The 22,042-nt window shown below is 42.6% G+C and overlaps 1 protein-coding gene across 1 annotated transcript in view; it reads right to left on the minus strand.

Moving 5' to 3' along the window:
* The window catches only part of MYO1E (myosin IE), a 217,380-nt gene that overhangs the window by 107,088 nt on the left and 88,250 nt on the right, over positions 1-22,042 (minus strand). Inside the window, exons 2-3 of the mRNA XM_088839655.1 lie at positions 13,366-13,509; positions 2,842-2,931 (exon numbers count right to left, since the gene is read on the minus strand). Coding sequence (XP_088695781.1) covers positions 2,842-2,931; positions 13,366-13,509 — 234 coding nt within the window. The remainder of the gene's footprint in view (positions 1-2,841; positions 2,932-13,365; positions 13,510-22,042) is intronic.

The following is a 22,042-nucleotide window of genomic DNA, read 5'->3' on the forward strand; positions in this document are numbered from 1 at the left end:
GCCTCTGCAGGCCACATTCCGTTTCTAAAGGTCTCTGAAAGGCATTTGGGCAACAGGACTTAAGAGAGGCCCACTAAAAACCTGAATCTGACTTGTACTAAATCAGAATTTCTACATTATTTTTTTTTCCCTAAGAGGCAAGTTGGAGATCTTGGGACCCTAGAGGAAACTTAGACTATTAGAAAATAAGGAAAAAAACTTATTTTCCATAAGAAGAAGGCAGGAGGTGTGGTTCTTTAGAGGGATAAACAGGTTTGACCAGTTTGTTCCATCTCAACATGGAAAAACAAAAATGCCTAGCACACCAAGAGAGTGGGTTTGTACTTGAGTCTCATGGGATATCCGAGCTATGCATAATATAAATCCACCAGTAAATTCACTGTGTCAGGACTTCAGCCCTGCTTTCTTCACTTTCTTGACACCAGTTCTACCACTCCTACCAAAGTCACTAAAAAGAAAAATACTTCATATGGTGGAAAGCTGGAGAAAGACCACCCCTTAAATTTAAGGCTATGTAACACAGAAGAGTAAGAAGAAAGGCACATCCAGAGTGAGAAGACATTTAGACTCTGTCCTTCCCTTCTCTGGTCCCCATCTCTAGAGTGGGGATAACAAGCTCCACGGTATCCGCATCTCACAAGGTAACTGAGGTGACGCACGGGAAAGTAATTAGAAAAGGTTAGTGAAACATAGAGGTAAAGTAGAATGGACTGCATCCCAACTTTGAGTCTTATTATGCAACAACTTACTATATCATAAGAGGCCTGCCCCAGAAATGGCCACTCATCGCAAGCTCTGGCGGATCAGAGCTGAGTGAGCAGGGGTGACTGCTTTGATGTCTGCACCCAAGTTAAGCACTGATGTATCCAGCGCCCATGGCTCCCTATGTGTGAGTAAGGGTCCCAGGAGGGAAACTGCTCAGCGAGGTCTAAAACTCATTCCTGGGACTGATGAACTGGATAATTCTATATAGGGACAAAACTATTTCATTCCTGCCTTCACTTCACAGTCAAGGGGATGCATGGATGGGACTGCAGGATGCTCATTCACGACTACATTTAATACCTCTCTAGAAATGGAGGAAAAGAAAAGAGAACAAGGGAATTCCCTGCTAGTCCAGTGGTTAAGACTCTATGTATTCACTGCTAGGGACACAGGTTCAGCGCCTGGTCAGGGAACTAAGACCTCACATGCCACATGGCACAGCCAAAAATAAAAATAAAAAATGGAAATAGAGTGGAGAGAAAGCTGTGAGCAGTGGAGGGGAGTGGGCAAGTCATTGCCCAGTAAGGCCTCAAAGCCACTTAACTAGTTATACTTGACCTCTGTATATCTAACTCTATTTTTCCAACTGGTTTCTCATCTCTGAGCTCCTCAGCTACTGATGAGAATTATCCCTGGAGGAGCGCATGGCAACCCACTCCAGTATTCTTGCCTGGAGAATCCCTTGGACAGAGGAGCCTGGTGGGCTATGGTCCATAGGGTCGCAAAGAGCCAGACACGACTGAAGCGACAGAGCACACATGATAAGAATCGTAGGGTAGCCGTTTCCTCTACCCGATTCTGCCCTTGCCTGAAACCCCTGAAAGTCACTGAGCCCTGACCTCAATTCCTAGCTCCAACACTCAATAGATTCAATTACTTCACCTCTATGAGCCTCTGTTTCCTCATCTGTGAAATAGGCATGCATAGTAATACATAGCCAGCATCCAGGGCTGCTTTATTATTGTTGCAAATATAAACATAGTAACTGGCACTAAATAAATAACAAGTTTACAACATTCTGTTGCCATCAGCAGTTAAAAATAAATATATTTTTTAAAATTCTAGGGCATTTCTTTAAAAAGAACTCTTTAAAAGATGAACGGTCTGAAAGGGACTCATGTAAGAACGCTATTCAGAGAACTGGAAAGGAACTGCACGAATACACAGCGCTTCCATCCACCCTGCCTTGGCTGTCATTGCAGACTCCAAGCCAGCTCCGTGCCGGCTGCCCCAGGGCCCTGCTGATCAGGGCGCCAGGGCAGGGCCCAGCCTCTGCTGACAGTGTTTCCCTTGTGCTGGGCTCCCATAAAGGCAGCATTATCAAAGGTCTTTCGCGTGGCAGCCTCCTTCGGCTCCAGCTACCAGCACCATTCATCTGGCAACAATGGGGTGGGCTCTTGCTCTGGGTAAATTGCCTTCCACTTCAACTGATGAATTTGTGTGGGCTCCCTTTTGTTTGTTTTCCAGGGGTCAGGATTAATGAACGCTCTTGTGCTTCTGCTGCAAAGGAAAGAGGGAAGGAAAAAGATGTAGAGATGGGGAGGCCTGGGGAAGTGATGAGCCAGAGGATGAAATATATGAATTAGGATTACAGATTCTATTTTTATGTCACAACTGAAATGGCTACGGAGCTAGGTCTGAATAGGGATGAAGGTGTCACATTAATAAGTGAAATAAAAAAAGATTTGCTTTTCATGTTCCAGTCATAGCCACGGTTTCAGTGATTTGGAGAGAATGGTTCCCATTGCCCAATTTATTTTTTTTACCAATTACTGAATTTTTTACTCTTTAGAGTTTTATGACATATGTGGAAGGAGGAAGATGCCTGAAGCTGTAAGTCCCACATTCCATTAAACTAACATTGTATATAACATTCCAATATTAATAGTCCTATGCTTTTTTTGAGCTGTACTCTAAAGAGCAGCACATCATTAAAAAAATCAAACAATGTCACCTATCTAAGCTTCCCCAATAAATAATTTATATAATAAAATGCAAATATATGGCCAACTTCAATTGCCCATACATCATAAAAGCCCCCAAACACTGCAGTAATTTATGTGGCATGTAACTTACCGCTCCTTGGTACATTTCAATTTCCTTTTCCCCAAAATATGGCATCTGCTTGAAAGGGTTGACTGAGATTAATACGGATCCTATATATGTCTGAATTTAAATCCAGTTAAGGTCTATCATTAATCTTCACAGCTACACATTTTTCAAATTAAGCAACCAGATGTTGTCAAATATTCATAATGATTGTCCCAATGAAAAGCTCATGGGTTTGTTTTCTAGAAGATTACAAATAAAGACAAAAGCAATTACCAAGTAGTTCAGGTTTTGTTCTTCAGGAAGAGTAATGAACTTAATTACCAAGGTGTTACAAAAATAAATCATTACTTTAAGTGAATTGAAACACATTCTCTCAAGACTGGTGACATGCATGGCTAGGAAAAAAAACCCAAATGATCAAGGACTAAAAAGAGCAAATATTTTTTCCTTGGTATCTCTTAGGTATACTGAGAACATATTCATTTACTTGTTTAATAAAAAGAGGGATATAAGATGAACTGAACAGTCCTGCCATGGAGAACTGCGTTGTATCCATAAGTAGAATTCAGAGCAGAAAATTACAAACACATATAGATCAGGTTTTGGAGAAGGAAATGGCAACCCACTCCAGTATTCTTGCCTGGAAACTGCCAAGGACAGAGGAGTCTGATGGGACTACAGTCCATGGAGGTCTTCAAGAATCGGACACAACTGAGCATCTGAGCATAGATCAGGTTTAGGGAAGAAGGTGTTATTTATGTATGGGAAATTCTGGAAGGCCCCTCAGAAGAAAACGTGTTACTTATGTCCCCCAAATGAAGTGCTATTATAACATACAAAATATTTCTATTCATCATATAACAAATCAACTTGTTTGAATTGGATGTCTACAACTTGCCAGGCACTGTTACATATGCTGGGGATATACAGCAGTGGACAAAACAGAGAGAACAGATGTAAAAATACCATTAAAAAATGCAAACATCAACGAAAAACAAAACATACACAATACTCAAAATTGTTTCTTTTAATCAATGACTTCAAAATATTTAGAAATTTTGCAGTTAAGAATGTAAAACTGGGACTTCCCTGGTGGTCCAGTGGTTAAGACTCTGCCTCATTATGCAGGGATGCAGGTTCGATCTCTGAAAGCTGTGAGATTTCCTTCCCCAAAGGGACATTTATATATTAGGACTTGAGTGTCAAATAGAGCAACACAATAAAGTTTGATCAGATTACCAAGCTTCCAGTTCTATTCTACTCTGGCCTTGGGCAAGTCTCATCTCTAAGTGGTGGCGACTGGATGATGGGGTAAATAGAAGCTATTTGATAGGTTTTGTTATGAGAATTAAGCAATACAGTATCAAACGCTCAGCACAATGTCTGATATGTAGTAGAGACAGTTTCCTTAATTCATACACTTCAAGAGGCTCACCGTGTCACCTCTGAGAAGCAGTGTTAGTATTATTGAACACAAATGGGTCAAGTGTGGAATGGATCATATAATATTTAAAAAATAATATTTATACATGAAGGGGAGAATGGGGAATAATTTGGCTGCAATTCTGCTTGCTTTTTCACTAAACAGATTTTCAGACTCAAAAGGGCTGGATGTGAAACAGTGGGTTGGTCAAAAAGTTCATTCAGTCAACCCAGTGACAGTAGAGAAGATAGGTCCTTTTTCACGGCACACCCAGATGCACGCTGCACTGCTCAGGCGCAGGGGCAGACCATGGCACTGAAAGAAAATGCAGATAGGGCAGTGAATCATAACTGAAAATGACTCCAGAATCATGGAAGAAGGGCCAAGAGAAAACGTGGTTCCAAGTGCCAAAGTCAGAGGCGGCCAACAACAGATTAGAAGCTGACTTTTTTTGAGGTAAGATTTAGAACAGATTTATTGTTAGATTTAGTAAGCAGGTCAAAAGTGTGCGTGGTGTTGCAGCCAAGATTCAACAAGTGTTGATATAAACAAACATCAGTTCAGTTCAGTTCAGTCGCTCAGTTGTGTCCGACTTTTTGCGACCCCATGAATCACAGCACGCCCTGTCCATCAGCAACTCCCGGAGGTCACTCAAACTCATGTCCATCGAGTCGGTGATGCCATCCATCCAGCTCATTCTCTGTCGTCCCCTTCTCCTCCCGCCCCCAATCCCTCCCAGCATCAGAGTCTTTTCCAGTGAGTCAACTCTTTGCATGAGGTGGCCAAAGTATTGGAGTTTCAGCTTTAGCATCAGTCCTTCCAATTGAACACCCAGGACTGATCTCCTTTAGAATGGACTGGTTGGATCTCCTTGCAGTCCAAGGGACTCTCAAGAGTCTTCTCCAACACCACAGTTCAAAAGCATCAATTCTTCGGCGATCAGCTTTCTTCACAGTCCAACTCTCACATCCGTACATGACCACTGGAAAAACCATTGCCTTGACTAGACAGACCTTGGTTGGCAAAGTAAAGTCTCTGCTTTTTAATATGCTATCTGGGTTCAGTTCAGTTCAGTCACTAAGTCATGTTCGACTCTCTGCGACCCCATGAATCACAGCACGCCAGGCCTCCCTGTCTATCACCAACTCCTGGAGTTCACTCAAACTCATGTCCATCCAGTCGGTGATGCCATCCAGCCATCTCATTCTCTGTTGTCCCCTGCTCCTCCTGCCCCAAATCCCTCCCAGCATCAGAGTCATTTCCAGTGAGCCAACTCGTCGCATGAGGTGGCCAAAGTATTGGAGTTTCAGCTTTAGCATCAGTCCTTCCAATGAACACCCAGGATTGATCTCCTTTAGAATGGACTGGTTGGGTCTCCTTGCAGTACAAGGGACTCTCAAGAGTCTTCTCCAGCACCACAGTTCAAAAGCATCAATTCTTCGGCAATCAGCTTTCTTCACAGTCCAACTCTCACATCCATACATGACCACGGGAAAAACCATAGCCTTGACTAGACGGACCTTGGTTGGCAAAGTAATGTCTCTGCTTTTCAATATACTATTTAGATTGGTCATAACTTTCCTTCCAAGGAGTAAGCATCTTTTAATTTCATGGCTGCAATCAGCATCTGCAGTGATTTTGGAGCCCTAAAAAATAAAGTCTGACACTGTTTCCACTGTTTCCCCATCTATTTCCCATGAAGTGATGGGACCAGATGCCATGATCTTTGTCTTCTGAATGTTGAGCTTCAAGCCAACTTTTTCACTCTCCTCTTTCACTTTCATCAAAAGGCTTTTTAGTTCCTCTTCACTTTCTGCCCCATAAGGGTGGTGTCATCTGCATATCTGAGGTTATTGATATTTCTCCCAGCAATCTTGATTCCAGCTTGTGCTTCTTCCAGCCCAGCGTTCTTCATGGTGTACTCCGCATACAAGTTAAATAAGCTGGGTGACAATATACAACCTTGACGTACTCCTTTTCCTATTTGGAACCAGTCTGTTGTTCCATGTACAGTTCTGACTGTTGCTTCCTGACCTGCATACAGGTTTCTCAAGAGGCAGGTCAGGTGGTCTGCTATTCCCATTTCTTTCAGAATATTCCACAGTTTATTGTGATCCACACAGTCAAAGGCTTTGGCATAGTCAATGAAGCAGAAATAGATGTTTTTCTGGAACTCTTTGCTTTCTCCATGATCTAGCGGATGTTGGTAATTTGATCTCTGGTGCCTCTGCCTTTTCTAAAACCTGCTTGAAGTTCACGGTTCACATATTGCTGAAGCCTGGCTGGAAAATTTTGAGCATGACTTTACTAGCGTGTGAGATGAGTGCAATTGTGCGGTATTTGAGCATTCTTTGGCATTGCCTTTCTTTGGGATTGGAATGAAGACTGACCTTTTCCAGTCCTGTGGCCACTGCTGAGTTTTCCCAATTTGCTGGCATATTGAGTACAGCACTTTCACAGCATCATCTTTCAGGATTTGAAATAGCTCAACTGGAATTCCATCACCTCCACTAGCTTTGTTCCTAGTGATGCTTTCTAAGGCCCACTTGACTTCACATTCCAAGATGTCTGGCTCTAGGTCAGTGATCCCGCCGTCGTGAAGATCTTTTTTGTACAGTTCTTCTGTGTATTCTTGCCTCCTCTTCTTAATATCTTCTGCTTCTGTTAGGTCCACACCATTTCTGTCCTTTATCGAGCCCCTCTTTGCATGAAATGTTCCCTTGGTATCTCTAATTTTCTTGAAGAGATCTGTTGTTTTTCCTATTCTGTTGTTTTCCTCTATTTCTTTGCATTGATCGCTGAGGAAGGCTTTCTTGTCTCTCCTTGCTATTCTTTCGAACTCTGCATTCAGATGCTTATATCTTTCCTTTTCTCCTTTGCTTTTCGCTTCTCTTCTTTTCACAGCTATTTGTAAGGCCTCCTCAGAGAGCCATTTTGCTACCTGAGAAGAGCTACCCCACGCCCGAGGTCAGGGGTGGCGGCCAAGAGGAGGTACCCTGCGCCCAAGGTCAGGGGTGGCGGCCGAGAGGAGCTACCCCACGTCCAAGAGGTGGTGGCTGCACAGGCGCAGGAGGGCCGAGAGGAGCTATCTAGTTTAGATGGCATCAATCTAAGTTCCTCATGACAACCTTGATACTATTTTAATCCTATCTAACTAGAAGGAAACTGAGGCATAAGAAATTTCAATATTCAGATAATACAGTATTGCTATGATCACATTCATTTCATAAGAGGGAGATGTCTACTCCTACATCTGAGAACGGGTGCCTCTTCCTTAGCTGTAAAGGGACTACTATGAATGCCACCTCAATGAACTGATCATTGTGTTCAGAGAATAAAGAGCTGCCAGAGGTGTTGAGAAGACTATATAAATTCTGGCAAGGAGATGTTCAGAGAAAAAAAACTTCTTTTGGAGTATTCTAGGCCAATCATGAATCAGTCATGAATGAGATTGGAAGAAGGATCTCAGTAGGGCTTCTCATGGAAAGTATTATTTGAGGGACAAATTAGAATGCAGAAAAGAGAATTTGACTTGGAATTTAAAGGAAACAAACATATTTTTCCCACCTGCCTGGGTCTGCAGACACCTCAGCTACTTTCAAGAGAGCACAGGTCTTCTACTGGGTTGGGCCACTTTCCAGATAACTCCAATACTCACTCCCACTCCTTGTGCATAATTCAGGTGTGCCTTTGGAAAAAGCTGTTCCATCACTGTCTCTACCCACATAACTTTTGGCTAGAAAGGTGTGGCCCAAGGCAACTTTCAAATTGTATGGAGATACACAAGGCTATGATTTTTAAAAAAAGAAATAAAATAAATGCCATCTTACTATTGCCAATAGAATATGGAAGACAGAAGAGAGCCAACAGATCTTTAATTGACTGGCTCCCAAATGTTTGTCCGTGGATCCATAAGCTTTCATTGATCTGCAACAAGAATGACAAAAAGAGAAACAGAGCCCTCAATTTTTCATAAAGTCCATATTTCTCAGTATAAAGGGCCATCCTTTACTCTTAAACCATTTCCTTTCTATTTTTGGGGTGTTAAAATATTCTTTTATGAAATGTGATGGTAGCGCAGCTTCTATAAATTTGTTTTTAATGGTCTTATAAGGAAAAGTTTAACTTTTTTTATAGTTAAAATAGCTCATACTCTATTTTATTTTTTAAACTTTAAACTTGTTATTTTGTTTTGGGGTATAGCCGATTAACAATGTTGTGGTAATTTCAGGTAAATAATAAAGGGACTCAGCCAACATATACACGTATCGATTCTCTCCCAAGCTCCCCTCCTTTGCAGGCTGGCCCATAACACTGAGTAGAGTTCCATGTGCTATACAACAGGCTCTTGTTGGTTATCCATTTGGAATATAGAAGTGTGTACATGACCTTCCCAAATTCCCTAACTATCCCATCCCCCTGGCAACCATAAGTTTGTTTTCTAAATCTCTGAGTTTCTTTCTATTTTGTAACAAGAGTTTAACGTTTTAAAAAAACATTTTAATAGCCAGTGAATTCCCTCTAACTGCCCACACTGATTTAATCAACCTCCCTGGATTCAACACTGAGGTGGGGCAGGGAGGTGAGGTGTCGTGCGAAGTCACATATGTGGAAATGATGGAATTTGAGCCCCTGGCTCTGGCCATCAGACCCACATTGATCTCACTGCAGCAACATCCCCCCCAACCCCAACATGAACTGACAGCAAAGGGCCAAACCTCACTTGGAACAAGGGTGTTGCTTTGAGCTCCGGTTGGTCTGGCACAAGTGTCTCAAGTCCTAATTGAAGGGTTGAAAACGCCAAGCACACTCGAGTGTGGTCTTTAAGGAAAAACAAGTTTGGAGAAAGTTGGACCCAATGAGGCCGTACTGCTTTGTTCAAGAACTATTTTTGTCAGCCCAGTGGCTGTAAGTGATGTCTCACCAAGCAGAGAGCGAACACAGCAAGGGTTCCCTCCTATATTTTAGAACTGTAATTGTAAGAAGGGTGGCAACACTTCGGAAAAATAGACAGGAAATGAAACCTTCCTGGTCTTAGGATAAATTACTGAAAAAATGGGTTATCCTTGGTTGACAATGTTCACATTTTCTAAGCAGATTTTTTTTTTTTTTCTACTGTGGAACAAAGAAATGTGCAGTCAGCTTGAATGCATTAACCATTGATCGTTTCAAATGCTGACCTTCAGCACAAGACAATGTGCTATTAGATGCAGAAGAGATCAAATGAACAATATTATAACTTAATCTAAAATTGAATCTCTTCTTGTCTTCACTACTGAGCTTAGAAGAGAGGGAGGGGAAACTCATTTACAATACCAATGGGACCTTATCATAATAATATTCCCTTGGCGTTAAACTGATTTGTCTCCTGTTAGAGGAAAAGATTTGCAGTTAGACCCTTGGTATTATTTCATAAACATCCAAAAGAGCCACCAAACTTCCTCAAAGCTGAAAGCTGCTCTGTGCTATTGCCGGAAAGCACACCGATGTCAAATTTCTCATATACTGAGTGGGCAGAGGTTTCTACAACAGAAAGTCTATTAGTGGTCAACTAACTCATTTCCTTGGTAGAACACATGATTAGTCAGTCATTGATTCAAAGAAATTAATTCAAAGACTGGGAATCAGCCCCCTCGGTGTGAGTCATTATAGAATTCTGCTGTCTGAATATAAAAAGCAAGTCTTCACAGTCAACAAATTTTCAACAAACACTTAATATAATGCACCATGCCAAGAATGATGTGGGAAAGAAATAAACAATGCAGGATGGTGCCATTTTTTAGCTAAAATTAACAAGAAGGCACATGCATGTATACACATGTCTTCTTGTTGTTGTTTAGTCCACCAGGGAAGCCCATACATATGTCTATATGTGATTAAACTGAAAAATATATTAGGTTAATAGGAGCAAACCTTATATAGTGGGATTCCAAGGGATTTTAGTGTTCTCCTTTCTAGTTAACGTTAACTGCATTTTGTACATCATGTTCAATGAACATTTATTGCTTTAAAGTGGTTTTTAAACTTTACTTTTTAAAAGATATGTAAAGGACACAATCCCTGTTCTTAAGGAATTTTTAGTGTTTTAGGAGTAAATGACCATACAGGGAAAAGCGAGTCTGTTTGGGTTGATGATGGATTGCTGCTGATAACCATTTTTTTCTTTGCTTACCCAGCTGATCAAAAACCATGTCTACATAAATAATGAGCCCATGTTCTAAGAACATTCTAATAAATAATAAGTTCAACTACATTCATTGGAAATTAGCCTTTTATGGGCTTGTCAATAAACCAATCCTCCCTTTAAAGTTTCTGTAGTAAAATGCATCTGAATGTCCAAAAAGAAACTTTATAATTGAGTTTTTGGAACATAATTCAGAAATATGAGACAACTTGTACACTTGCCTTAATGTATGATAATAATAACTAACAATAACCGTGTATTCACTGCATTTGTTATTTCATTTCACCCTAAACAGCCTCATGTAGGAGTTTTTACCATCACTTCCATTTTATAGGTCAGGAAATCAAGGAACACAGATCACAAAACTTGTATAAGATCACCAAGCTCATGCAGATTAAGGCTCAAAGCCAGGCTGTCCAGATTCATCCCAACTCTTTCTGGCCCATCATTGGCCAGTTTCCATGGGTTTTGAACACAAAAGTTATTAAAAGCTTTTAATGATAAGCCTAGATAAAGCATTTTCAACTTTTTTGCCAAATAAAATGAAAACTTACAACTGCATACAACTGCTTCCATACAATTAAAGGAAGCTCTGCACAGGTATCTGCTGCTGCTGCTGCTGCTGCTAAGTCACTTCAGTCGTGTCCGACTCTGTGTGACCCCATAGACGGAAGCCCACCAGGCTCCCTTGTCCCTGGGATTCTCCAGGCAGGAACACTGGAGTGGGTTGCCATTTCCTTCTCCAATGTGTGAAAGTGGAAAGTGAAAGTGAAAGTGAAGTCGTGTCCGACCCTTAGCGACCCCACGGACTGCAGCCTACCAGGCTCCTCCATCCATGGGATTTTCTAGGCAAGAGTACTGGAGTGGCTTGCCATTGCCTTCTCCGGCACAGGTATCTAGGAGTCAGCAAATGTTCCCTGTAAAGGATCAGAGAATAATTAGTTTCAGGCTTTGTGGATCACAGGGTCTGTTGCAAATACTCAAGTCTGCCATTGTAGCATAAAAGCAGTGGCAGACAATAAGTAAAACAACCAGCATGGCTGCATTCCAATAAAACCCTGTGGTGGGTGGGGTTTTGTCTGTAGGCAGTGGGCTTCCACACCTGATCAAGATGCTATTACAATGTGCTTAATGAATCCAAATGTATCTATTAATACTTAAAAGCAGGGCTGTAGGGATTTAACTACCCAGGTAATTGGTAAAATTTGCTATGGTAAACAAGAAACAGCACAGTATTGGTTAGAAACATCTGCGTACCTTGGAGTAATGTTTATCAGCATAAATACCTGGCGAGTTGAGCTCCTTCCTTATCAACAATGGGAATGATGCAAAGCTCCTGCTGCATATTTATGGATGCTTTTCTCTAAGAGTAAGAGGAGCGGTGTAAATAATACACAGAAGCTACGGATGTGAAGACTTTACCTCCCCAAGGTTTAGAGGTTAAAACCTAAAAATGTATGTTACAATGGTTGCAAAGACTCCACTTTTAATGGCCATCCAGAACACGACACCCTCAGAAACCACCAACAGCATCACCACCAAAAACCACCAACAGCATGAACTTTCTGGGACTACTGTACAGATTTTCACAGACCCCTGCTTGTCTATGACCAACCCTATAATAATTATACTAAAATAACTTTACATAGTTGCACCAAACAGAACTCCTGAATCCTGTAGGAACTTAAGCAACTATCATAGCTCTCTATGAAGTTTATAATGAAGTCAACACACATTTGAATCAAATTTCCGTTCTGAATGCTTTCCAGTCCTACCCAAAATGGCATCTGGCAAGCTAAGACTGAAACATAAAGCACAACTCAAGAATGTCAGACATTTTCAGTAACTGATCTTCACGTTTCTTATTTCTTTTAGTAAACATAAGAATGCAGAAAAACAGGCAAAATGGCATATTTTTTTGCATGAGGCAATCTTTTTTTAAACCTTTTAAGTCTGGACTTATCAGTCTCTGCTTTGCAAGTAGGGAACATTACCAACAGAATTCTGCAGATCAGGACATTCTTTAGGAAGAGCACAGATTTTGGACACCACGTGCATGGCTAGAGCACATCAAAGGTACAGAGCCATGGACTGAAATAGAGAATACTGGCTTCATCTTTCTGTTTTCCCCACACAGTGTGGCATTTGGGATCTGAGTTCCCTGACCAGGGATTGAACCTGTGTTCCCTGCAGTGGAAGCACAGAGTCGTAACCACTAGATCTCTGGGGAAGTCCTTGGCTGCATCATGATTTTGATGCAGGAAAAAACTTTAAACTAAAAACACCAGGAAAATCTTTAGCTCCATAGCACTGAAACATATAATTACCATATGTATAGCAGACAGCTAGTGGGAAGTTGCTATAAAACAGGGAGCTCAACCCAGTGCTCTGTGACAAGCTAAGAAGGATGGAATGGGGAGAGGGCAATTCAAGAGGGAGGTGTGTTAGTCATTCAGTCGTCTCCGGCTCTTTGTGACTCCACGGACTGTAGCCCACCAGGCTCCTCTGTCCAAGGGATTCTCCAGGCAAGAGTACTGGAGTCAGCTGCCACTCCCTTCTCCAGGGGCTCTTCTGATCCCTGGGTCAGATCCCTGAGGGACTGAACCCGGTATCCTGCCCTGCAGGCAGATTCTTTATCATGTGAGCCATGAGGGAGGGGATATATGTACACTTGTGGCTGATTCAGGTTGTTGTATGGTAGAAACCAACACAATATTATAAAGCAAACGTCCTACAATTAAAAAGAAATTAAAAAAAGAAAAACAACTTTAGCACCATCTTTGCCCTTCCCATAGCCTGAATCAAGCAACAGAAAGTACAAAGCCACATTCTGAAATAGTGAAAATGACTTGAACACATAAGCATCAGTTTGGAATTTCAGATGGTCTCTTAGATGTCATCTTACTAAGATGGCACGTCCGAGGAAACCAATAAAGGATACGAAAATGTAGTCGTCCATGTATCTCTTCTTCAGATTCTCCACGATGGCATTCTCCGTGATCTTGGAGAGCAGGACCATGTCATCCACACCGCTGTGCTTGACATTGTGGCTCTGCCAGTGGTACCGGTAGGCTCCTTTGCTTCCCTGCAAATGGAAAACACACAGTTATGAGGATGGTTTATTTTCTCCTGGAGGGAAAAAAAAATTGTCACTAAGTTCCCAAATATTCCTTATATCAAATAAGAATACGCAAAGCAAACAAATATCTTGCTATATAGATTCAGATTTCAGCTTTGCCACCTAAATGAAGTGGGGAAAAGTGATCTAAGCTTTCGTGTCAGTTAAGCTTTTCTCTTTAAAAAAATGGGAAAAATAAGACCCAGTTCACAAGAGTTGCTGTAAGGATTAAATAAAACAACATGTAAAGCACCATGTAATACCCAGAGTATGGCACAGGCAATGGTCAATAGGTTTGGATAATTCCTTCAAGCTTACTGTTTTGTAGAACTGACTGGCAAAATAAGCAATGAAATAGAAACGTTCCAGACTTGTTTTGCAAATTATATGACAGAACTCAGAAGTGGAAAGAATATGTATCCCACAATAGTTATGTCATGTGGTTATAATTTCTCAAGCCATCTGAATTGCTTTCCATCCATAAACTTATCACTGTTGATGCAATATTAACTTTCCACATTCAAAGACTGGCTTTCCCAGGTAGCTCAGTGGATGAAGAATCTGCCTACAATGCAGGAGACACAAGAGATGCAGGTTCGATCCCTGGGTCAGGGAGATCTCCTGAAGAAGGGCATGGCAAACCACTTCAGTATTCTTGCCTGGAGAATCCTATGGACAGAGGAGCCTGGTAGGCTACAGTCCATAGGGTTGCAAAGAGTCGGACACAACTGAAGTGACTGAGCATACACACACACATTCAAAAGATAAGCTACATTTTGGTGACTGATCATACATGGAAATGGACCGGATGGCCTAAACATGAACACAAAATGTTCATGTTATGTCCCATGCTATGGACAGAAGAACCTCATCTGATCCCACGGCCTCCTTGGCTAGGTAGAGCCCTTGTCTGCTTACTGGATTTACAACTTAACACCAGGGGTGGCTCTGAGCACCAGACAGGATTTCCTATCACTTGGCATTTCTGCCATGGGATCCCCATGTGTTGTGCCACGCCCTGGGGTTAAGGGCAGATGAGAACACCATGGTGGCTGCAGTCGGGGAGCTTCTGAAGGACACTAGATATCCACCAAATTATTCATAATTTGTGCGTCAGCAACAGTCAATATGTAAACATGTGTAAAATGGGTGTTCCAGGAGTGGGTGGAGAGTCCTTTGCCCCAGGAGATTCAGAAACCACTTCCTGGAGAAGGTGCCATGAGAAATGAATCTATAATATTTCGAATTTGCCAGACAAGACTAGACAAAGAAGGATGTTCATTATAATCTACACTCACAGGCAACAAAAAAAGCCAATGCATATGAAATAATGACAAATAACACATGACAAGATATCGGAAGGCTCTTTCTTCCCTTGGAGTTCTCCGTACTTTCTACTGGACGTGTCACACACTGGACCAGGGTGGTGGGCACTGAACTCAACAAGACTGGCTCCTCTCCCTCCTCAGGAATTCACTTTTGGGGGGAGTTTACTTTCGTGGGAGGGAGTCCGAATAAAGAAGGAAAAAAATTTCTGAACAAGGGTATCTAGAAAAGCCACCTGTCAAATGTCAAAACTAGGATGAGAAAAGGCTCTTTGAGAGAACGGGGAGGTGGAAGGTAACAAGATAGGTAACATTTTAAATTTCCCTTTAAAAAACTGCATGTGTTCTCTGCAGGAGATATGGGCCCTTTGATAAAAGCAAATTCTAAGGGTTTCTGGGAAAGCAATTATTATAAAACCAGCCAAGGAAGGGGCCATCATGGGAAAGGCATAGTGCCATGGGTTCAAGCTCCAAAAAGGGGTACGGGAAGGCTTGCCACCCATGCTGCCTTGCAGAGGGAAACCATTACATGATATATTTGACTTTCTCAGAACCACATGCAGCATCAGTTCTACAAAATTACCTCAAACTTTACCACTCTCCTTCCTCTTGTGGCAAAACAGAAAGCACTGGCCACAGGATGACTCACTGGATCTCAATCGAAGGTCCCCAGTCTATTTCCAACCAGATAAAGGTTCCTGGAGACTCCTTTGCCCTCCCTCCTTTTCCAGCTTGAATATTCTTTCTGGACACCTGCAAAACTTACTATGCAGAGGAAACTAAGCTCCTGGAGTAATTAACCAGTATGTACGTTTCTTTTCAACATCAATAAATATCCATCTACGTAAAAGAGGGCCAAAATGTTATTTTCTCTCTAAAAATAGAAGCACAGTTGAACAAAACAGAAGGGCTACTAATAAGTTGTAGAAGTTAAATAACGTCTACAAAGGGCAAGAAATGGAGCTCTGTGTCACAGTGTATGTGTTTGTATTGATCCACAGAAATGCCATCTCAATGTAACCCAAGTCCATCTTGGTGTCCAATCTAACTGTCTTTTCTCTGTCTCTCACTGCAGAGGGATACATTACTGTCTGTCCCAACTCAAAGGCAGTGTCCTCTTTCTACTGGCAGTTACTCCCCAGTACAACAGAACTCCTTGTGTGGAGTTTCAAATATTCCTCCACACAAAAAAAGTTCCCCTGGCTGGTTCTCCAGACTTCTATTGACAAGAGGATAAGGAACCAATAGAATGACTGACAGTTACTATGAGCAAGGCAGTGAGTCATTTGATTTGAGGCAATTGCTCTTTTGACCATTCCTAAGAGCAAGAGGGAGCAATCGGAGCTTTCGGGGGAGAAGGCTGACCTGCCCAGAGTGCCAAGGGCAGGGTCAGAACCCACGCATGGGTCAATAAAACCTGGGAGAGGGCTGGGCTGGGCAGTTCTAGCAGAGGGTGAGAACTGGATCAGGGAGCCTGTAAACCAACCAGGGATGCACAGGCTTCCAAGTCCACCCAAGGGAAGCTCAAATGTTCCCCACAGCGAAAAAGAACAACAGTTTTCTGTTTTCCTGTAGGGGAACATAGAGTTTGATCACACGATGACTTTCCCAGAGGCCTTCCTTGGAACAGAGTCAATGACAGCGAGTAAGTGGGGAGCAGAGTGGGAAGTGGTCGTCACCTTACAGCCCTGGATAACATCCTTGGAAGCAGAAGCTGAAAGCTGCCATCAGATCACAAAACTATGGTCCTGGAAGTATGTGGATAAGAATGGCGCTCCTGGGGGCACAGAACCTCAACCCCCTTGCTTCTTTCTCCTGCCCTTGACTGGGAGGGGAGGGGCAGGACAGGCTGTTACACCTACTGGGGGAGGACCTGAGGGACGTCCCCATCTGGGTGGGGAGGGACATTTTCCCTCATGGCCAAGGTCCAGGCTACCAGGCCAGCCAGCACCTGAAAGAGACTCCGCTTCCCTCTCTTCTATGGGCTTCCTGGGTGGGTAACACCTTTTTGTTTCACAACCAGAAAAGGAAATATTTGAATAAGTAGGGGCACTCAGAAAGGTATTTCATTTCCTAACAGTTCTTGGTGAGTGAAGCACTGCTGTACAAAGGACAGGAATGTGGTTGCTGATGCCCCAGCCAAGAAATGATAACAACAATAATGATGATGATGATAAAAGGTTACTCCTAACCCTGACAATTACAAGTTCTGAAAGAGAAGGACTTCCCTGGCAGTCCTGTGGTTAAGTCTCCACACTTCCAAAGTAAGGGGCATGGGTTCGATCCCTGGTGTGGGAACAAGGATTCCACATGCTATACAGTGTGGCCAAGAAGGGAAAAAATAATATATGAGCAAGATACTTTTCACTAGGTAAAGATTGAGTGCAGACTTTCTCAGGTCCATAGTTACTTTCTAATTATGAATCAGCTGATTAAAACGCATGGATTCATATTCAAGTTTTAAAACATGGGGTTTGCCCACATCCACATAATGGCCTGGTGTACTCCTCACATTTAAGAGGTGGCACCAAGACACAGAAGTACCTCACGCGGAGGAAAAAGCCAGGGCACTGATTTTAAAAGGCGGAGTGTCATGAACTGTTGTGTGTTCAGTAGGGTGGGGACCGGGATGAGCAAAGGTGAGTCAGCGCACAAAGGCAGGCACTGTCCTGAATGCCAACCTCCACTCCCACAAAGAGGCCCCCGGGCAGCCCTGCCCACAGCCGGGGCGCTGCCACACTCTCACTAGTGTCTCTGAGCACTTTCCTTCTTTGGTTTCCCGGAGGGAGGAGGTGATCATATACTGGGTAACTTTACTTCTGCAAGTGCCCTTAAGATGCCCAGGAAAGGGAGGCCAGCAAACATGTTGTGTAAACACAAGGCTCAATGCTGGGCAGGGTCTAGGGGAGGGGTGGCCACACACATCCTTGCTCTCCTCTAGGGAGAGTATTTATTGTTTTTCAGTCATTTGTGACCCCATGTCCTTCACTGTCTCTTGGACTTTGCTCAGATTCATGTCCATTGAGTCAGTGATGCCATCCAACCATCTCATCCTCTGTCATCCCCTTTTGCCCTCTATCTTTCCCAGCATCGGGGTCTTTTTCAGTGAGTCAGCTCTTCGCATCAGGTGGCCAAAGTATTAGAGTTTCAGCTTCAGCAACAGGTCTTTGAACGAATGTTTAGGGTTGATTTCCTTTAGGACTGACTGGTTTGACCTCCTTGCAGTTCAAGGGACTCTCAAGAGTCCTCTCCAGCACCACAGTTCAAAAGCATCAATTCTTTGGCATTCAGCCTTCTTTACGGTCCAACTCTCACATCCACACACAACCACAGGAAAAAGCATAGCTTTGACTGTATGGATCTTCATCAGCAAAATGATGTCTCTGCTTATTAATATACTGTCTAGATTGGTCATAGTTTTTCTACTAAGGAGCAGGTGTCTTTTAATTTCATGGCTGCAGTCACCATCTATAGTGATTTTGGAGCCCAAGAAAATAAAGTCTGTTACTGTTTCAACTGTTTCCACATCTATTTGCCATGAAGTGATGGGACCAGATGCCATGATCTTAGTCTTCTGAATGTTGAGTTTTAAGCCAGCTTTTTCACTCTCCTCTTTCACCTTCATCAAGAGGCTCTTTAGTTCCTATTTGCTTTCTGCCATTAGAGTGGTGTCACCTGCATATCTGAGGTTATTGATATTTCTCCCAGCAATCTTGATTCCAGCTTGTGCTTCATTCATCCTGACATTCTGCAGGATGTACTCTGCATGAAAGGTAAATAAGCAGGGTGACAATATACAGACTTGACATATTCCTTTCCCAATGTTGAATCAGTCCGTTGTCCCATGCCCAGTTCTAACTGTTGCATCTTGATCCACATACAGATTTCTCAGGAGGCAGGTAAGGTGGTCTGGTATCCCTACCTCTGTAAGAATTTTCCAGTTTGTTTTGATCCACAGTCAGAGGCTTTAGGGACTTTCAAGAGGCCTCTCCAACACCACAGTGTGAAAACATCGATTCTTTGGCACAGTATCATTAAGAGAGTTGTGTGGGACTAGGGATAGAAACTAAAGTCACACAGACCAACATAAACATTGTTAACTAAACAGAAATAACGGTCTTACTCTCTTTGATCCAGCACCTTTAAAGAATTCACCTTAAAATCTACCAAGGATGCCAAGATGTATATACAGGGTTCTTCACTGCAGTGACGTGTGTAATGGGAAAAAGTGGACACAGGGTTTGAAGATCTATCAGATCACGGCTCATCCTGAGAGGAGTTCCACGTGGTCACTGGAAGGAATCTGCCTGTGCTGACTTGGAAAGTGCTTCAAGACCCACAGATGTATAAAAATAGCAATCAGTATGTGAATTAAGTATTGAATGACTGCAGTAAGTATTGAATGACACATTAAAAGACATGTGCTGTAATTGTTTTCTTGAAAGATACACAAGGTTCCATCAGGGAGAAGGCCTGGGGAGAAAAGGCAACATTTACTCTCCATTTTAAAACTGGCAGCACAGTGTACTTTTTTATTGCTATTTTAAACCATATGCATGTGTAAGTAAAATTTAAAAATAAACAAGTGTTGGGGACTTCCCTGCTGGTACAGTGGATAAGAATCCACCTGCCAGTGTAGGGGACCAAGGTTCGATTTCCAGTCAGGGAAGATTCCACGTGTCATGGAGCAACTAAGCCCATGTGCCATAACTACTGAGCATGCATGCTGCAACTACTGAAGCCTGAGTGCATAGAGCCTGAGCTCCACAACAAGAAAAGCCACTGCAATGAGAAGCCAGTGCTCTGCAACTAGAGAGTAGCCTCTGTTCACTGCAACTAGAGAAATGCCCCCACACAGCAACAAAGACCAGTGCAACCAAAAATAAGTAAATCAATTAATACAAAACAGAAGTGTTGAATATGATGCCAGTGAAATCAAGCATTTTCTGGGGATGGTGATTTCCAAAAATCTTGGGACTAGAATGCCCCCAATGTTATAAGCAAATCACCCCCAAAGAGAGAGAAACCATATTCTTATTGTCAACAATGGACAATGGGTAATGCTCTGGCCTGCGGATGAGCTGAACTTGTTTTTTAATGGGATTTTCTGACCCAGTGACTCATAACAGGAAAGGCATGGACATCTAATTCTCTGGTAGATGTTCCAGTCTTTTTAATTGACAGTCTGGGTATTCTACTTTTTGCAGTTCTGCTGTTTGACTGGAATAAAACACTTCCATTGCAAATGTTGGAAAAATCAACCATAAATATTTGTTTGTCTATGTACCAGGCACAGTCAGCCAGCAATGTGTTTCAACTTCATGAAACGTAGATCACTGCCCGCTCCCCCGCCTCCACACACACATACACTGTTTTGGTGGTATGAAGACATGTGTCTGAAGCAAGTATGTGTCAGTGCTGAGCTGCAATGAACAAAGCACAAGGAAGGGGTGTTCTGGAAGAGTGAGGGCTGGGGGTGAGAATGGGCAGTCAGGAGCCCACAAAACTCCTAATCCCCTCTGTCCTTAAGGTAACAGGGACTGACTCTTACTAAACCCATAAATATGTGCCGAAGCTTTATGGTATCTCAATGGATTCTCACAACACCCATAAGACGTGAATATTACAATCATGCCACCACTATTTTACAAATGGGTAAAGTGAGGCCTGGGATTATAACATACTAAGTTGCCTCTGCTTGGAGAGGCTGAGGATGGGAAAGTCCATGGGAGGTTAGCACACAGAGAAGGAGGCCCAATGAACACAGAAGATGTGTTCATTAGTTTCACTCATGTAGGTACACATGAGCTGATCAAAAGCTGAATATTTGTGCAGCATTTCCACATGTATGGCCTCAGTTAATCCCTATGACAAAGGACCAGGGCTGAGACCTGTCATGGGGATTTCTCACTTTCTTTTCTTCACTCTTTCTGCTATACCACAGTTCACTTTCAATACCATTCTCAAGGCCAAGTGTGGACACTGGCTGGATCACTAGATCTAGCGGTTTCTGAGCCAGGGTTGGCCAGAGTCACCCTTCCTCACTAGAGCAAACCAAGACATTGAGTGCAGAAGGGGATGCTGTTAATAATAAAGCTGAAACAAGAGGCATCATCAACTGGGACCACCTCAGGCTGCACGGTTGCATCTGTGACTAACTTGATCCCAGAAAAATCACAGGCAACTCTCAGAGACCAGCCCTCCCAGCAAGATCCTCAGGGTCTCCCACAAATCACTAAGCCTCTCTGAGGCTCTCAGGGCCTCTCAGCAGTCTGCTCAGGAGAAAGAGGTTCCTGACATTGCACTGCCCCCAGAGGACAATCACACCAACCTCAAATCCTTCTAGGGGTAGAGTTGGTTTTACATGATGACATGATCGGGGCAAAGTGTGAATGGTACAGACCAGTCTGGCAACAGTGTCTGGGCTAATTGAGTAGGGGAGAGAAAAAAGGTTTGGAAGGGGAAAAAAAAGGAAGAGAGAGAGATGGTAAGGTGCTCAAATTTGGTTTTAATTGCAATCATCATATTATTAATATAGAATGATATCTCTGCACGGCAAAACAGTTGTTAAAATGATGTGGGTATTTATCTAAGTGTAGTTTCTGTGTGGTTTTACTTCTCTACTAAGTACACAATTTATAAAACGTATACACACATATACAGTTCTTTTCAGTGAAAAAATTAGATCATATACAAATAAGGGATAAATACTTTGTACAATGAAATGAACTCTATGTATAAATGACACTTTTCCCATATTCTCTTGTTGTTCTGTGTTAGTTTGCTCATCCCAGCTTGATGCAGCTATAGTAAACTCTTCTTTAAATAACATTGGGCTCCCATCAGGAAAAGAAACACCCTTTCTTTTGCTCACTCTAACTGAAATGTGGCTCCCAAAAGGATCATTTTTTATATTAGTGAACAGTTCAAACCTAATATGGTATCAGTTCAGTTCAGTTGCTCAGTCGTGTCTGGATCTTTGCGACCCCATGAATCACAGCACGCCAGGCCTCCCTGTCCATCACCAACTCCCGGAGTTCACTCAAACTCATGTCCATCGAGTCAGTGATGCCATCCAGCCATCTCATTCTCTGTCGTCCCCGTCTCCTCCCACCCCCAATCCCTCCCAGCATCAGAGTCTTTTCCAGTGAGTCAACTTGTCGCAAGAGGTGGCC

Source organism: Moschus berezovskii, chromosome 9, assembly GCF_049115385.1.
Source record: "Moschus berezovskii isolate FMDL1 chromosome 9, NW_MosBer_1.0, whole genome shotgun sequence".
Taxonomy (NCBI): domain Eukaryota; kingdom Metazoa; phylum Chordata; class Mammalia; order Artiodactyla; family Moschidae; genus Moschus; species Moschus berezovskii.